Source organism: Rhopalosiphum padi, chromosome 1 (assembly GCF_020882245.1).
Source record: "Rhopalosiphum padi isolate XX-2018 chromosome 1, ASM2088224v1, whole genome shotgun sequence".
Classification (NCBI taxonomy): Eukaryota; Metazoa; Arthropoda; class Insecta; order Hemiptera; family Aphididae; genus Rhopalosiphum; species Rhopalosiphum padi.
Window position 1 is genome coordinate 28,781,030 of NC_083597.1, and position 20,951 is coordinate 28,801,980.

At 25.3% G+C, this 20,951-nt stretch overlaps 1 protein-coding gene across 2 annotated transcripts in view; it reads left to right on the plus strand.

Annotated features, from left to right (window-relative positions):
- Nucleotides 1-12,284, plus strand: part of LOC132917934 (uncharacterized) — a 36,201-nt gene extending 23,917 nt beyond the window's left edge. For both annotated transcript variants that reach the window (XM_060978935.1, XM_060978936.1), the window contains 2 exons: nucleotides 10,858-11,018; nucleotides 11,584-12,284. In XM_060978935.1, the coding sequence (XP_060834918.1) occupies nucleotides 10,858-11,018; nucleotides 11,584-11,643 (221 nt within the window). In that variant the 3' untranslated portion in view covers nucleotides 11,644-12,284. The remainder of the gene's footprint in view (nucleotides 1-10,857; nucleotides 11,019-11,583) is intronic.
- The last annotated feature ends 8,667 nt before the right edge of the window (nucleotides 12,285-20,951 follow it).

The following is a 20,951-nucleotide window of genomic DNA, read 5'->3' on the forward strand; positions in this document are numbered from 1 at the left end:
CAAAAAATTGTTTAAAATGTTTAAAAGAAATCCATATAAATATTTTTTTATCACCTTTCTAATTAAATATTATAAATAAATGTTACAACAAATATAAAAGTGTATATACTATAAAATATACATATATATATAATTATTATATGAAATATTTTTATTTGTATGAAGTGTAAAATTAAATGTTACTATTTGAGGAATGTGGTAAAAGTTTTTAGAATTTTTAACTCACTTGTTAAATTGTTTCTTATAAAATATTATTATTGTTTAAAACTTATTTGTTTTTCAACATTTATCAAAATTTTCTTCCCATGGGTTTCACATTTTTTTTTTATTATTTGAACAAAATTAAAAACATTATTGAAAGAACTAAACAAAAATCAGATAATACATAAAAATTAAATATATTATAACTTTTAGTTTGAATAAACTCTTTTTTAAATGATAATAATAAAAACATTTTTATGATTATATGAATAAGATTTAATGGCTTTAAATGATCGATCTAATAACATTTTGAATAAAATAACAGCGTAAAAAATCTAAATTGAAAACGTCTAGACACTATAGCAAAAACTTTGCCAACATGTCGTTTATTTACAATAATAATTGCACATAAACTTCACAACCATATTTATCAAACAATCGTTCTAAATATGTTATAATAAAAAAAAGCTTTTCAAAATGATGTCAGTATCTTTCTATGCATTTATGTTTTTTGTATAGTAAACTATAAATTATAATATATCATAAACCTACTACTAAATTTAATTATCAATAGTTGTTCCAATACTAAAATTGTTGTTCTTAATTCAATTGCGTCGGATCCAATAATAATATATTTTCTAAAATGTAATCTAGGGTTTAGCTCTATCCGTCACAAATTCGCGTCACTAAATCAACTGTACCTGCAGCATTTTCACTCTGAGGTGCTGTGTCTTGATGTTTTCCACTTTAGCAATTTAGAACATAACGACATTTACTCGCAGTGAATATAATCCCATTAAGGTTGACACAGTGGTAGTAGTTATCCCATTACAACGCTGACAAGTGAATTCGTGTCAAATGATGCTAGATTTAGAATTATTAAGACACCTTGAATGTTTTAACAACGTACTTTATTTCCCTTCCTTAGTAAGTGGTAAGAAGTACACAAATTTAGTACTTATTACTTCATTCGTAATGCTGAGAGATAAAATTAATTGAACCAAATTAACTCTTTGAATTGTATATAATTAGTTTATATTGGTTAATTAAATTCGACCCATAGAATTGTGACATAATGAATATTAAATGATAATATTACCAATACTTTTTAATTTCGATTTTTAGATTCTAAGCATCAATATTCTATTTTTGGGGTAAAAGTAGAAAATTCCCACTATAATGAATAATGATTATTTAATAATTTAGATTAACTGGCATAGAAATATTAGTCACACCTAATTTTTACAAAATGTTTATATATAAAATAGCTACTAAAATTTTTAATAAATATATACGTAACAATTTTCTAGGCAAAATACAACTTTTTAAATAATTTTCTCCTTTTTTAACTATATTTGACTTAGTTTATATTTTTATTTATATGGATGAAATTGTTCTCCTATCGCAAAAATCTAAAAAAGGTATTATAATTCTTCACAAAAATTGATCTTAAAACAATTAAAATTCTAAAAAACACAAATTTTTTTATAATTGCTAAAGTACTCGTATTCTTCAAAATCATGGAAATGTGCAAATATATAATAAATATAATAAAATTTTTGTTTGGAATTCTTCATGTTTTTAATTTTATTACTTAACTTTAAGTTATTTATATTATCATGTAATTATTATTCACGCCATTCTACGTTAAGTCGATAATTATTTACAAGTTAATCGTATTATGTAATATCTTAACAATTTTATAATTGTTACATAAATAGGTATATTGTGTAACAATAATTTTGTAATTTAAGTAAATTGTAAATATTCTATATTATAGAAATGGAGATAAATATTCCATTTCTGCTCTGAACCGTTTTTCGTACCTACCTATAAAATGATCCATCATTAAATTAAAATTTAACATGTCCATTTCAATGACCTATTCAATCATAAAATGCACTTATACTATACAACAGAAAAACTTCTCTCGTTTTTTAAGTTAATTTACATGCATCTCACATTTATTAATTATCATATTATATTTAAAATATTACATAGGTATATTGTTATATGTAATAATGAAAACTATTATTGTTATTCGTAATAATCAATAATTCTACATTTAATTTTGATATTTTATAAATTTAAATATTTTTTTGATAAAATAATGTTTCATGTAATTATCGACCGCTTATTTAATTACTATTGTACATAAAAAATATTTAGATATTATTATTTTTTATTCATTTATTCATACAATAAAAAATAGCTATTCGACCTTTTCAGATGTTTTACTACTTAAACTTAAAATATTTTTCAATGGACATAAAAATGAAATGAAAAGATAATAAAAACAAACACATTAAAAAAATTGTTTTTTTAATTTTTAGTAAATTTTAACACAATATTCATACCTTTGGTTGCGTGAATATAATATTAAATAAATTTAAAAAATATATGTTTAATTTATAGTGTAATAACTCAATATACAAGACTATATAAAATATATCATGCCTATAAATATACTACAATGTTGATTTATAAAAAATAATATCCTAAAATTTTTAAATCTGTCATTTATAATTTTCATAAACGTATATATTTATCTATTTATTTAAATACCATATACAATCAAGTTATCACGTGTTTTTAATTCTTTATATTATACTTATAAAATTTCAAAATTTAATTTTAAGTATAAGTTAACTTCTAGGAAGGCAGTGGGAATGTATAGCACAAAAGTACAGTACATTTACCTGTGATGCGTCTAATTTTGAATACATAAAATATTTAAAGTATATATATATAATATAAAGTTTTATACCTAAATTTATAACCAATAGAAAAGAATATAATTTAGTATTTTGTTTACTTTATTATCAATGTTTTAAAAATATAATACATTTTATAATTAAAATTATTTATTATATGTTATAACTAGAAAAATTAAAACGTGTAATCATAAATTTTATGATATTCACGCAACATAGGTACAGAATTATATTCTTATTAAAAAGTGATGTTTTAAAATGTTGTAAAAAATAATAGGTATTGTGTTGTATCAATTTTAAATTTGTGAACTAAAAATTTTAAGCAATTCAGAAATATTTTAAATCACGCAGTTTTGTTTTCAATATTAACTTTTTTAACTGTAAAATAGATTTACTATGAAAACTCATAACTCTAATACAACTAAAACGTTCTTAACGGTCTTCTTATCACGCTATTGTAAATTTGTCTTCGTTCTTAAATGACAGCTTTACCGTATTTTGACATCCGCGAATTTGGTCCGATAACATCACGAGATACTGTTTGAAACCACCTACGTATCGATGAACCGAAATTGCCTATACATTGCGCCGGCTATTATATATTTAGATATAATATTATACATTGTAAATGTACACACAATGTGACTGGGTTTACCCAAAAGTCGATCTAAACTTTTACACAATATATTAAAATGCAGCCAGATTATTACGTATTTTATTTTTTTTAACAATTTAACAAGTTCTAAAATATGTTATTTTTACGGGTTGCTAAATTATGTTAGCTTGTTTAGCTAACATAATTATTATTTGATTTTTTTTTTTTTTGTTCCCGCTAAAAATGTAGGATTATATAACTATTAATCTATAATATTTTAATAATAAAGATGTTAAACACACGCAGATATAACGTAAAGTGATTTCTTTAGCGTAACAACTCTATAATAATACTAAATAAAATAAAATGCAGGCTACTCAATATAAATAGTCTCTCAGTGCTTCCCATCTAATCTTAACTTCTATAAAAAATTATTCTGTGGGTAAAAATATTACAATACTTTTCCAGTTTTTGATTATATTTTTTAAAACTCTCTGACAGCGTATAGAGATACTTAGTAACTGTGTACAGTGATAACATGAAAATACAAAAAGAAACTGGACACGACCGTAAAACCAATAGATCCTTTACCCTTCTGTCGAAATCTAAAAATTGACGGTCATCAATAATACATAATACATATTTTATAATGATTATTACTTGTAAAACAATACTTTTGCACGTAACCCTCCGCCGCGAACACGCCCACACGCGAAGTATAACTCATACAAACGGACCGGCGCAAACACACACCAATCAGTTCTATATATAAAACCACCACCTGCCCTCACGATACACTCTTTCCCGACGAAAGCAAGCCATGTAGTGCCATGTGTGTATAATTGTGCTGTGTACTATATATATACGGTGAACAAGAAAGTCACCCGAGAAACGTGGAATAATAGTAGGTACCTATATATAATATCGCGACGGAGTAATATAATAACAATGGGCGGTGCGATTTTAACAGATAAAACGCAAGGGAACGTATAATGGCATGTAATACGTATAACTTATAACAATCGTACGCACGTTCACGCGGTGCTTAGTGTTGACAAAAATTATAAAGGTAGGCGACGTATATAGGTAGGTTTATGGGTAAAGGGGGTACCGACGTTTTATACGTTTATACGAATCGAATGAACGAACACATTCGCCAGAACAACCAAATATATCCTACTACAATATATATATATATATATATAAAGCACAGATATATATTATATATAATACAATAATAGTAGGTACATATATATCTGGTGTTTTATTATATGGTATAGTAGTCGTGACGTGTGGCATACATCTTACGCCAAACCCATTCGCGTTTCTCGTATCGCTATATTATTATATTATTATATTATCCAACACTAACGGGGCCCACACTCTCGCCCCCCCTCCCCGCCCCCCGCCACGCCAACCGCTATATGTAACAACACCTGTGGCACTCACGCGTACATATTATATAACAATGAGACTGCATGAAATCCACGGATGTCGCGAGTTTTCTTCGCCGGGCGTGTGAAACACTTTCAAAAGCTCCTTGGAATTCTGCAGAGCTATAAACGTTTTCTTTTGTGCGTTTGTTTTGTGATATCGGTGGTAGCTGCAGTTACATTTTCATATAGAATGTTAAAATGTTTAATTGTAAATAATAATAAAAAAAAATAGGTGCACTATCGCGGATATTTCTGACATGACATTATATTGTTGTTACAAATGGTGACCTTAACGTATACTATTGCAGATGTCTTGCTGACTATTGTTGTTGTTGCGATGAATAAACGATTATAAATAATTATAGGTACCCACTATAATAATATTAAAAGCCAAACAGTAAAATGGCAGTTAAATCAACAAGTAAACATTAGAATGTATTACTTTTTTCTACAATGCCCAACATTTTTGCTGTATTGTACTACCCACTTAAAACCAATTCTAGGTACTCGTACTGCTATTTTAACTACTAAACTTTAAATCAATTTTCGTTTTATTTTTTTACAATATTTGTGATAAAATCGATTAATGGATTTTTTTAATACTGATACACCGAAATATATTTATAATGAAAATATTTACATACGTGTCTTCGACCAAGCCCCGCCCCGCACATATAAACTTAAAAAAACAATTTCGTTAAACTTTAGCGGTGAATTTACCTTAACTCGGGTGAATTTTCAACATGTTAGAAGTAAAATTAAATGTAATTAAAATCTCTACGTCGATTGCAATTTGTATATATACAAAAATATATTAGATAATATATAATGTTATTTATACTATATTATGTAGATATACTATGTGTACATTTTAATAGTTTCACTACAACAAAGCGCAGTGTGAGCAAAATAAACAAAAATTAGTAAAATAATGTAAACAAACGCATGTACGTTCAAACAAATAATTCATTTACACAATAGTCAATAATTGATTGCAAATTGTTGACGAGTGAAAACAAATCGACGTGTGACCAATAAACACCAAAAGTTAGCCGATAGTATCTATGGATACTTATTATAGCCTAAAAGGGTCGTCTCCAAACACAAAGTATCTAGGTACGTATAGTTATTATGATAATAATTATATGTACGTGGGTATGTGGGTGTGTTATATTATGTGTAATAAGGTTAGGTTACATGTAATGTGTTTACCTGTGTAATACTAGTAATTTAAACTGAACATTCATTAAATATTATATTGTAATTTGTAATCATGCCCATTTGGTAGAAATGACGAACTAGCAACTATAATATATTATTATGCCGATACGGGCGCATCGATAACACCGAGTACACTAATAATATATTTATAGTGTGTGTATAGTGTGTACACGTATAATGTATTTCACAGGAACTAAATAACCATTTTTTTTATTATTATTATTATTATTCACTGGCTGGTAGGTGGTGGGCTTTTTCGTTCAACAACCAATACATATTCGTCGTTACTCTTCACGGTCACGTGCTGGAGGATTATAAATTCTACGATTGGAATTAAAATCAAATAAACGCGTGTATGTAGGTAAGCGACATTGCCGCAACAAGTATTTTCATAAACCATTGGACGTTATTTTTATTATTCTTTTTTTCCACGTATAATATAATACTTTTTCATTATTTTTATTTTTAGATTTTTCCGCTTACGGTATTACTTAGAAATATCATGTAACATAATACAATATATAGGGTGGCTCACCAAACGGAAAACATCATAACCTTTTTGTTCTCTTTTAATAATGCAGCCATTTAAAAATCTGTGTTTGGAATTTTAAAATATACTAAAATACCATGTTTTCAAATGCATGAGGATATTTGTATTACTAGAATGTGTTTTGTGAAGATAAAAATCTATTTTTTAAATAAGAGCTACCCTTTTCTACTGTAAATTATTATTTTGAAAATTTTGATGTATCTAAATTGAAATTTGAATAAGTAGTTTTTGATTTATATAGTTTTGTGTACTAAAGATAATATAAATCTATGATAATTGGTTTGAATGATATGGCAATTAACGGCTGTGATAATTCAAAAATGTTAGTAATTAATATTAATCTATCGACATAAATAATTTGTTATGATAGCCCAACTTTATTTTTTATAAAAAAAAAACATTTTTAATGACTATTATACTCAGTATAAATATTTTAAAACCTAAAAAACTACTCATTCAAATTTTGTATTTGGTACATCAAAATTATTCACCAAATAACTTATAGTAAGAAAAGAAGTTCTATTTTGAAAAATAGAATTTTGTATCGGCACAAGACACGCCTTAAGTAATAAAATATCTCAATGTAAATATGGTCTTATGTAAGTAGGTATATGTGTATTTAAAATTTCAAAAAACAAGAATTTGAATAATTTCATTATTAAAAGAAAGCAAAAAAAGAGAATCATCGTGCTTGGTAGATCATTCTGTTTATAATATATAAGTATGTGTGTGCGTTTATGGCCCTCTGCGTACAAGAATTATATTCTTACAGGTAAAAGGTATAGGCCATAGGGTATATGCATTTACTTACGATTAACATAACAGTATTTATTATTTGGTAAAGAAAAAAATAGAAAAAACACAGTATCCCTGGTATTATGGTAAGCTAAATCCCAAGGGAAAATCCACCACATTTCATGGGACTATAAGCTTTGAAGAGATGTACGTATTATCCTACCTTTAGTATGAAAAGTATAAAGGGCCTTAGCACACCCGAGTCTCAACATATACTCCTTTTAAAATGAAAGACAATCCTTAGAATTACAATGTACTCAAATCCATTGCGTTAATACTCCTCTTACATAATAAAATTAGAATTGCTCTCTACGTTTAATAATAAAATTATATGAAAACAATATCTTCATTATAATCGTGTTCATCCGATAGCAATAAAAACTACTTTTATTAAAAAAATTAAACTTCATTAAATGTAAAAAGAATAACGATGCGGTATTATTTATTATCCTAAAAATTAAACCAAAAATAATATCGATTAAAATTAATTTGTAATTATCATAACTTGGTTACTAATTATTATTATTATTATATTATTATTATTATACTAACACAAACATGGAATGTTTTCAGAACCGTATATTTTCTTATTATAATATATTCTGTGTTCAGATTTAGAGGTATAGTACGTTGTTTTTTTTACAAAATATTATTCTAATAAAATACATAATTTTTGTATAATTCTCATTTTCCTAAATTGTATAGAATGGGATATTCTAATTCAACTTGATGAATTATACAAATTTTTATTATTATACCGTATAACTGTTATTAATATAAATTAATATGCATTTAATTCAGTACAACTATGAAAATTAATTCATTAAAATTATTATTGACTATTGTTCAAAAATATATATTTTATTAGTCATAAGTAGGTATTACTGGCATGTCTATGTAATGAAATTATTTATTTTTGAATTAATGGCTGGACGAGGGAGTACTATACTCCTTGGCCATAACAATTTTGATTGAACTCGATAATTTCAAAGCACGATAATCTTTTTCAAGTTTAAGAAACCCCCTACTTACAATAAACTCCATCCACCTATTGCGATCTTAGTTAAGTACTTAATTTAAAATGTCTGTACGTTTCCTGGTTCATTTTACATTTCAGTATAATCATATATTAGTCTCTAGAGGTTATATGCGCAATTATTTTCTACCTTAAATAATTATACGAGTATGTACATTTGTACTATTATCAAATATTAGTACACATAGTGTTTTTTTTTCTTTTCAACATTTTAATATGATTTGTTTTATTTTTAATGATAAATCTTTAAATTATTATAGTTCATAAATAACAACTTCTCAAAGGAACAAAAATATTCAATATTTTCTTGCGTATCGAGTATCTAATGAGTACTGTAAGTAAAAATATCCAATTATAGTTTTAAAGTTTTTTATATTTTACATTGATCACCAATTTGATTATTTTTTAAATTATATTATGTATAATAATGAATCAACTTGTGTGGGTGGATTGCAGAATACCTAACTTATTATAACTTCAAATCGGTATTATAAATATAATAAGAAAAAAATATGAAACATCGTATATAGCATTTTATTGAAAAAAAGTAGCCACCATTCAAAGCGCTGTTTAACTTTTTACGTATGTACTGAACTCTATATAATAAACATACTTAGATACATCATTATACATTATGCAAGATGCAACATCATAGCATTCATAGCATAAAAAAAAAAGAATCGTCCCTGTATATTTTTTTAATTACGACTGCTGTCAAAGCGATGTATAAATAAAACGGTCGTATTTTTAACACCCTTAAATTTAATCAAATATAATGAGTGTTACATTAAAAAAAAATTTCTCATCGTACCATATTACAGTTAAACTTTTAAGCGAGCACAATGCGTAACTAATCGTTTGTCTATAATTACATTATATTAATATAATTGCCGCTAAACCGTTACTAAACGTTTGGTGTGAATCAAGCGTTAATGATGATAGTTATATTTCACAGAACTCGGACATAAATCGTTGCCAGCCCACTCGAACCTTTTTGGCAGGTATTAGTTGATCTTCGCTCTCTCGGTGTAGACGCTCCGCCCACCGCTGCTATCGTCGTCACTAGATGTTGCAAAAGTTACCGAATTCCGCCCGTCCAATCGTGATCGAATTCGCCTCGCAGCGCTCGCATTTCTCTCTAAATAGAAATCCATTGTTTGCTTTCTTTTCCATATAGACGAACGGTATTATATAGGTAGGTACGCGTAAACCGCGAAACCCATACTGAATATACATACAAAACCAATTAAAATTATTTCCCTTGTTATGACGACTATCTTCGAAATGGTAACTGATTATTGATTATATTATTATTGTCTTTATATGCTAATTGCTAGTACCTACATTGTTATACCTAACCTATAATATAAACATCATATATTGTTGGTTTGACTTGTTTGTGTTGCAAATTTCAAGACATATACTTAATGTATTATGCATACAATAGCTTTAGTTTGAAATAAAAAAAGTGTTCTTGACGAAATATTATAGTCGAATACGTGCATCATTTGAATAGAATCCAAATATATCACAAAAAGCGGTTATATTTACAAAACAACCATAAAGCATTTAAACTATAATAAGTAGGTAGCTACCTAACTGCCGTCAACTTAACAATCTAACAATTTCCAAAGTTTAATCCAATGAAATTAAAAAATATAATTATTATTCCATTAACTATACTTTGCTTTGATATATTTTATATATAAAAAAATCTTTTAACATTATTGAATAATGAAAGATACTTAATATATACTTGATATTTTGCACATAAAAAATAATAATCGAGTTAAAAAATAATTATCGGTATATCTATTATAAATTATAATAATAAAATGTCATAAAAAGAAATATTTTGTTATTTTAGATTTTGAAATTAACCATACTTATATGAATGTACAGTGCAACAATATAACACTTCTGTAGCAACCAATAGATTTGACCTTAAAGAGTAAAAAAGTATCCACAAATAACATTACCCTAGAGACTAAATTAAAACATAAGACTAAAACGAATATAAATTGACCTTTTTCACTGAAAAATGTATAGTTTAGAAATGCTATTATGTGTAAAATACTTTAATATATATCATGTATATTATACATTATATAGTAATTTAATAGATATATTTCAAAGTTTACCAAATTTAGTATTAAAAAATGTCGAAAATTATTATATTAAATTGTTAATAAATATTATAGAAGTTCTCGCCGTTTTAAAAATCCTATCAACGTACCTGTACCGATATATATTTAACAATTTTGACATCGAAATGCGATTACAAAAATTAAAATATTTCATTATTACAGAGTGTCCGCCCACCGAAGATGGATTTGAACGGTTCGCATGTCCCTCTCCTGACAAGGAAGGACGATTCAGGTGCATAGACGATCACGTTCTATGTGACGGATACATTGACTGTCCAAATGGTGACGACGAAGATAGAAAGAATTGTTTCTTCTTCAAAACAGTAAGAACAAAAATAATAATTACAAGCTTAATCAAATGCAATTTATTTTGGAAAAGAGAGGGTAAAACACAATCACATTAATCAATTTAAGAAAACTCCATTTTAACGCTAAAATAATTTAATCCCTTATCCCATTACTTGAGTTGTGAATTTTGAAGATGCTATAAAAAAAAATTAAAAAAAAAACGAAGAATTGCTTAAATAATAAGAGTTTTTTATCAAAGCCCTTCAATTTTAACATACAAAAAATATAATAAGTATACTTTTGTTTAAGCGTTTACAGGTTACCAACTTCACTATTTATACATACAAATTACAAATTAAAATATCAATGAAAATATTCAACGATAAAAATATTAAAAATTAAGTTTCAAAGTTAAATAAAATTTGTAAATTAAATACTTAACATAATACATTTCATTCCCATACTTTTTTCATAAACTTTTATTTTCTATAAAACTGTTACTATTGCTTATTGTATTGAAAGCTGCTTTAATAATTATCTATCATGGCTACTAAATTAAATAAAATATTCTAAATTTTTAAAATTAACCTTTTTTTTCAGACTAAAGCTCATCTGGACATACTGGCAGACGCTCTTCTTCGATGGGCAAGAGGACGCTAATCCAAAATTTAATTTAAAATAATATCTTGATAAAACGGCTACGACAATTTTAATTCAAAAACCATAATTTCATTCAACAAAATAACTCTCCTTCTATAGGTTTGATTGAAAAATATTTTTTTTCCCAGAAACTAATTTAAGTTACTTATAAAAATTGTTCGCATAACATGCGCGCAAACAAACGACAAAAACAATTTACAGGATAAAATGGAGGCCTGGAATACAAAACGCTTTTTGGCGTACTACTACTGATGTTACACCGGTAAACATTTCAAAAGTCTATTAAATTATAATATTAACCACGTTTTCCTCTTTTATGTGCTCATAACATTATAATTTCATTTTAATACTACTAAGTTCCTACAATAGTTGTTGTTACCAAGCATGTGTCATGTTGATGTATATTTGTACGGGTTGTATATTAAGTTATTGGTTTTTTTTTTTAAACTCTATCTGTGGTCACTGGTCAATCAGATCTGTGAATGAGATCGCAATAAATCATTGTGTGTTTATTTAAATCGTAAATAATAGAATTTGTAAATATTATTATTACTACTACTATATTATTATTATTACTATTACTATTTCTATTATACTATTAATTCTATTATATTTATTACTAAATTTTATTGTTCAACCTATATGCTTCCGCATGTGTTTTTATTGTTCCCACGGCCTTTTTTAGTTAATAATACACTAAAAAGAGTTTTTTTTTTTTAAAGGATACAAAATATTCATTTTTATTAAAATTATATACGACAGTTTATTAAAATTATACACGACTTTTTATGAAAAAAATCTAACTCTAACCTTACAACACTTCTGCATTTATTATTATCATTTGTATTTATTTACCCAGACATTGCATGTGCCTGTTTTACCCGAGTTTGTTTAACCCTATTTACCATAAATATCACATCACCTAAATCCTATTTATTATACTTTGACGGTACTATGGCTTTGGATATCTTAAATATGGACGAACTAAAAACACAAGATATACCTATACCTATGTATTTTTAATGAACTGTAACAAATTTATGAAAATCCTCGCAAAATGATTAGTTTCAATCCTCGTAGTGTAGGTATGTGTATTTAACCTGTTTAAATAGAATGAGACATGCAGATTGCACATTTTTACATGGTGATAAAGACAACATCGTAAAGGTAAGTAATCTATAATTTATTCAACAATTGTATTACATTTTGGCATTTTAATGTTCTAGTGTACGTCGTTATTTGTTTGTGTGCTCTTGCAAAACTTCATTTCTTTATGAGAATCATAATTCATAGCTACATGTTAGACGTTATAGTACCAGAACTATTATAAATTATAATTTAACATAAGAATATATAATAATAATAATAATAATACCATAAACATACTGAAAGTAGTATTAGTAATATTCTGAAATTATGTAAGAAATTTGAGTTTAACTGATAAAAAAATCGCACTGTTTAAAAGCACAACATCTGAGTGCTGCCTCTACAAAATATATTTGATGCACTGACGTACATGCATTACATAATAATATACTCAAACTCAATCCCATAATACTACTTTTACATTTCGTTTAATTCTTCATATTATATATATTTTATCATCTCTACAAGCATTTAACGGGATTAATATATTACATCTTCATAACAGTACTTCTTCCGTATTTAAAAATCAGTACACTGATATCATCACTTTTTTATAATAGTACATTTAGTTTTAAACTTTTTTCTCGTTTAATTATGTTAATATTAATTTTAAAAAAAAATTATTTAAAAATTTTTAATATTTTTCTAAACATAAATAATTACAGTAAAATCTGTCTAATACGGAAACGGTAAAGACCTAGTATTTTTTCCAATTTTGATACTTTGATAGTTTTCCTTTTAATACAGAATCAAGACAACAATAAATTACAATAATACATTTTTATTATTTTGTTTTTACATATCATTATCTATTTTTACTTTTTACCTACTTTTTATTATAACTAAAAATAATATCAAAATCAAAAATTATTACAATATAATAATTGGAAATTGTATTACGTACTCTTTCAGAGTCCTTCCAACGATTTTTGTTTTATTCCATAATTTGTCATTTTCAAATTATATTTACATACCTTCATACCTAGAATTTTGAATATCACATTAATTTTTCATTGAATTATTATCTACTGTTTTGTTATTTCATATTTTTGATTTAGTATCTACATTATACACTTGACTTTTTCAAAATTTAAGAAGTTCACAAATTTGTTTTACTTGTTATTATAATTTAGTTTAAGCAGTGGTGTATTTAAAGATTTGATGCCCTAGATATATATATTCTATTGCCCCCAAAGCTTAAACATTTTTAATACGTTTTTTCTATAATCATTAAAAAAATATTGAGATTAAAAAATTAAAACATATAATATTATAAGTTCAATATAATAATATAATCATTAAAAATTATATTAAAATATTTAATTATTTAAAAATAAAATGAAAAAATTATCTAAATAAAAGAAACCTATAAATTTAAATTATTTCTTGGTATTTTTACCAGGTGGTCGTTTGGGCGAAAGTAATAATTTTGACCAAAAAAATAATAGTCCGTTTGGTGAACTATTATTTGTACCGTTTAGGAAAGTGAAATTATTTTTACCTATATGCGAGGTAAAAACCTGGTAACAGATGATATTATTGCTAATCAATGTAATCATTATTAATCACTATTATCGAAAATTTAAATAATTAATTGTTGATGAATATTATGAGCATTTTTATACAAAGATAATAGATTACTTTAAAAAGTACTAATTTTATTTATAACTTTTTAACTGTAGATTACTATCTAGTACCTACCTATATAATATTATTAATATCAATTATATCTATACCAATATTTTTTTTTTTAATATGACTTATTATTAATTATTTATATTTTGTATGATTTTGTTAAATTAATTATTATGTGTATATTATAATCATTTTCATACAGCCCAAACGGTATTTTTAGTTGAATAAACCCTCGCCTAAACGGGACAAACGCTATATATTTATTCGCCCAAACAGATCATATTTTGAGTGGATTCGCCCAAACGGTCTACGCCTTTTTTAGGTAGCAAAATCTTTAATTACCTCTATATAACTAATTTATTTTGTTATCTAACATTATTTATTCAAAACAGCTATATCATTTAATCTGCTACCATTCGTCGAAAATCTTAAATAGGATTTTACTCTTTTCAAAACACTAAATGACTAAATTCAGGTATCTAAAAACCAGATAATAATATAAACACATGCGTAATACAATATATACATATGGATATAAACATCTGATATATCATAATCAGAGCCGTTCAGCTTTTCCGGACCTCGGGAAAACTAAATCTTTTGGGCCCCCTTTTTTAGGGTTAGTCATGATTTTTTTTTAGTCTTAAGCCCCTTAAAAAATATTTTTAAGGCCAGACCCCGGACATATGATTTGAGATAACCATACTGAATACGATGATCATAATACTCGATGATCTTAACTGGATTTTGGTAATAAATTTCCTGGTACACGTTTTAATTATCTATAGAAATGAATACATTTATTTATAAATTTTCTGTTCGCCCCCTCCCTCCACACACACACACACATAAATAAACCACTGAGTTTAACACTACTACAACTCTAAATGAAAAAATAAACGGACAGCAATATTAGCAATAAAATAATTTTTATAATTAGTATATTGATTAGGTTAGGTAGATAAAAATAAATAATAATAATTAATATAGATAATATTAATTGACTAATAATTTAAAATTGATATTTTCCTGATATACAGCCATACAGATGCATGACCAAATGTTGTTTTCATTACCTCATTTGATAGGTTCCATCTTATTCAAGAAATTAGGTATTTAAAAATATATTAGAATTGCCGGTACCAAATAATTTTTCCATAAAAGACAGGTTTTGATGTTATTTTGTATAGGTTCCATATTACACAGGTTTTACTGAATTATTTAAACGTCCTTATATTTTAATTATTCAAACATATTAAAGTATAAAATATTTTCTAAAATAATTTTATATATAACAATTATTATATGTGATTTTTAGTTATCCAATATCTAATATGTGTATTTGTATACATAAACATAATTATATTATTATAAATATAGCACATTATAATCATAAATAATTATATTATACTTATAGAGAGGGTATTAACGCTTATCGGGGTTTAAGGCTTAACGTGACAAATGCACCTATGATGCACCTAAAATTTATTATTATACAAAATTAAAATGTAATTATATGACTTAACGAACCACATAAGTTAAATACACCAAATATTAACGTGTTCTGTCACTAACAGTATTATAGTGTCGGAGAACAATTATTTTCATGAAATGAATATGAATAAATTAAAAAATAAATAAATTATTAATTACTTAAAAAGTACTTGTTATTAATTTTATTCTATCAACATTTTATTTTTAATAAATTAATATGTGTGTTACAATGTTGTGAAACGTATTTTGGTATTTTAGTATACATTTTCATAATAATGTCGGATTTTATGTACCTACCTACTCAATATGTTTCTAAATCAGATCCCAACTAAATGGATAAACTATCTTCTATACGACGTAATGATATGATACATGAATAACATGATTATTTCGTCAAAGAAATTGACTCAGCACTTAGTGTATACTAAATCCTACTTAAATATTAACTTTGGTCACTCTTGTTTTGTTTTAGTTAACTCTTATCCCTCCCCAAAAATGTCCAATCACTAAACTATACACATGATTGGGTGAGTCTATTGAGATAATTGGGCCTAGTGCACGACAGCATGAAACTCCGAAAATTAATTAACGCTGTACATTAAAGTGTAGTGATAGTCTTTTCTAATACTATTATTATTATTATTATTATTATTATTAATAATATTATATTATTTATAGTATTGCGTATTCACATTTCACATATCAATAAAAGAAACTCTGAAGTCACACATAGATGATATGAGAATATATTTTATACTCGGATCGGTTTTGATTGTTGGCCGACGATAAATTCAAATTTATTTTAGAAAACCCTTTTTAATCAAAAATTCATCACGAGTATACTATTGAAACTGGTAGTAAACATTATTATAAATTGTTATTACTCGTATTTACACTCATTTTATTCATATTAAAGTGAATTTATTATCATAGAGATTTGGAATTTCAATGTAACATACACTTTATAGATTCCATAGTTATTATTTTATTAATAATAAATCATTTCTGCAAAATGTACAAGTTATCCACTGGTTTTTTTTATTTTATTTTTTAACGGAGAAAAGGCTGTAAAAGTAATTTAATCCAGAATCGTTTTTATAATGTGACAATAATGGCTTTTAAATTAAACAATATATATTTCTAACTCATTTGCCGCAAAGAACAGTATACTAACTAAGCTGTAATATGGATTAAAACTTGCATGCTAAAAACGTATATATTATTGTGTATAATTATAATATATGTATTTTTATTTTTATTTTTTATCATTTAAATGGAAATGCCTAATTCATTTTAACATAAAATAAAATCTCTACTCAAGCTAAATTTCAATTCCTGTCCCCAATATAATACAAATATATTTTTAAATCATTATAGTAATAATTAAACAGATATCTTAAATTATTAACTTTTTGAATGTATTGTTCAAGTATAATCGTACCTATGCGTTTAAGCAAGTCAATACAAAATTTAACATACTTGTTGAAAACTTTTCACCATTGGTACCATTTTCAAAACAAAATATTTTCAACTCACAACATTTTCTTCGTATTTAATTAGTCATAAACTTATAAATATATTATGCAGTAGATTTCCAAAAGGCTCGAATAGTCAATTTTCAATTTGAAATGTTTTCCTGACTAAATAACAGTCTAAATTCTAATATTAATGAATATAAATCATAAACTTACTTAATTCACATATTTTATGAATTTTAATAATTTTTTCATTTTATTAAAAATAAGGGTTTTATTAATTTATACTTTCTTGGTATTCTTATTAATCATTTTAGCAATGTTTTAAGAACTAATACTTGAAAAATTATGGTGATAATTCTAAAAAACCTAGTACCTATTGTCTTTTTTCGTAACCAATTTTAACGTATATTAAGTTTAATAATATTAAACGTGCTTCATTATTTAAAACATTTATATATATGCCCTATAAACTCTAATTTCTGAACTTCAAAAGAGTTTTAACATAACGTATTTAAATAAAATAATAAAATAGGTAAATTGTAAGACCTATTATTATGCACAGTCATACAGATAAATGAATATACTGGGGTCTATATTTCACTATATCCAATTATTAATCATCATTCAATTTTAAAAATATTTACGTAACTATAATGGTGTTACATTAATTTATCAATATCCATACTATATATGCTAAAAAAAATAACGAAAATACGAATATATTTGTTTGTTTGCTTATTTATTGCACGAATGATGTATTTAGGGTGGGATTTTTTTGTATATATTATTATATATTTTGGACCAAGCAATATTTCATAACTATTTGAAAGATTTAGGATTTACTGTTGTTTGAAATTTTAAATTACAAAAAAAATCTAAACTTTTCCAACAAAATATTACATTTTATTCTATAAATATACTGTAGAAAGCTTAAACAACTTTTATGCTGTAAAAGACTAAAATGGTAATCTATATAATTTATTCCAAAAGCTATATTTAAAAATCTAATTACGATTTTTTCAATTAATTTTCGTTGACGTTCACAAAATAATATTTATTCCTAAGGCTAATGCAATTCGAGTAAAATAATGTCTTGAATTTCACAATCAGATTCTGATTTAATTTTATAATTTTATTTCAAACATTATAATATTCAAATATTTTTAACTATCGAAATTTAACGTCCTTTTATTTAAATGCACATCAAATTCATAGCGTTAGCATTTAATTGGACAAAATTCTGATTAATACCTTTACTTAATAAGAACAATTCGAAATCACTGTCGCCTGTCGCACAAGCTGCATGTGACCAACTGTAAGTATTTGTTTGGACCGTATATGAATAATTAATTATTACGTATTTTTTTATAGTATAAAATTATTTTTAAATCACTTATAAATTATAATAAATCTTGTTTTTATAATAAATTCAACTAGAACTACATAAATAAAGGGCCTCCATTAAATACTTCATAGTATATTAAGTAACGTCGAATGGCATTTATTCTAATACATAAAAAAAACTTATTATGATATTTTTATCATTTTTATCAAACAAGTGAAAAAGTAGTAAATTTATTATGTAATAGGCTGTGTAATCGAATCGTTTAGTTACCAATTTATCATTATAATATAACACATTTTTATTATTCACTCATAACACGATATAAAATATTTATTTTTGAATACGATTATAACGACGACCGCGGTACACACATTTTATCATGCACGACGTTAAATACGATTGATTTGAATTATTTAAATTGTAAAGGAACGGCTTGTCATCCTAATATTTACGCCGTAGAAGCTAAATGTAGGAATGTCATAATGCAACCATTGACTATTATAAGTACCATGAACATATACGTATTTAAAAAATACTTTTAACAAACGGGTTAAAAAATAGGTAAAGTTCAATTATATTCAATAATTCAATATGGTAATTTTTCTTTATAAATCGGATTAAATACATTCAATAACATCAAAGTGTATTTCGAAGAAAAACGGCGAGATTAATCAAAAAACTATTAATATTCCACATAAAATGTATATATATACAGTATACACCTACAAAAATTATACACTTCAAGGAAAATAATAATTTATTATAATTGTACCTACAATTATATTTCAATATTTTATGTAATTCAATTGATAACTAGACGGGGGAAGCAAAATAATATTAAAATGTACAACTTTATTTTTATATTATAATTATTAATATCAATGGCTTAAATTAAATAGATCATTTTTTTTTTTTTTAATTATCTTATCGAAATATAAACTATATTATTTGTTATTATGAACTGAAAATCTGACTGAATTAATTGAAATTTACGATTAGAATCGATTTATACTTGAAAGTTCAAATTTCCGTTTCCGTATATTTAATAGAATGACAATTATCATATTATTATAATAGAAATTGCGTTTACTATATATTATATAGTATGTGACAGCAAAAATCGATAATAAATTAATAATATATTATAGTACCTAATATACTAATAGTCTTAACACTAATTTTTTTTTTATTAAATAATTAAAATGACATTCACTATATAAGTAAACTTATTCAAGAAGACACCACACTCGCATGTGTATCTTAAAAACTTGTACAACATATCATATCAGAGTTCGGTAGTTATAGTTTTGGATAGTAAGCTTTAATAAGCTTTAATAGAGTGAATAGACCTATTATTAAACTTAAAGGTAAGAACATTATCTGTGTTTTAATTCTTAGTAGGTAAGTTAAGTGGGAATTTAAAAAATATTATTACAATTTAAAAATTCTCATAGGTAACTCACTTAAAAATTAAAACATCGTAAAAACCTATGAAAAAAAAAACATAGACAATAATGTTCAACCTTTAAGTTTAATAATACGTAATTTCATTTTAATATTAAAATTATTTATACGAAATTAGAATTAACCACAAACTTGCTTTATTGTACGTTTGTACAACAGAAACAACAACATAATTAAGTATGTCCATCGAGACGTCAAAATTGTTTAGGTACATACACAATCTCATTGCACTCACATGAATACATGATAGCAATCAATTGACGTCATTCGAAATTAGATTACTTTAGGAACGGAGATCAGGTAACAGATAATAATATATATATAATGAACTTAATGTCGTCGTGGTATAAGGTAAGTAAGTACTCACGAGATTTCAAGTGTTTTTATACCTTGGTATAAGTTATATGCATTACCGTGTAGAAATATATTTTAAAATAAAGGTACAGGAGAAGATTTCTACCATAGGCAGAATTAAGTAAATTTGAGTTAGGTGATTTCAAATTTTTTACTATTTTTTATCAAACCAACTTTTTTTACATTATTTTTTTTTTATGACCTATATTTGTGAATTTGTGATTTATTGATCTCGAGCAGAATATATTTTTTGAAAATGTCGGTGTATAAAATATTGTTTCTGAACCAATATACTTAATATTTCATTTACAATCATTGGAAGTTAGCATTAGATGAGGGAAGAAGTGTACAAATATTTACGAGTAATGAGTATAGTGGTCTTGCTACGCCAT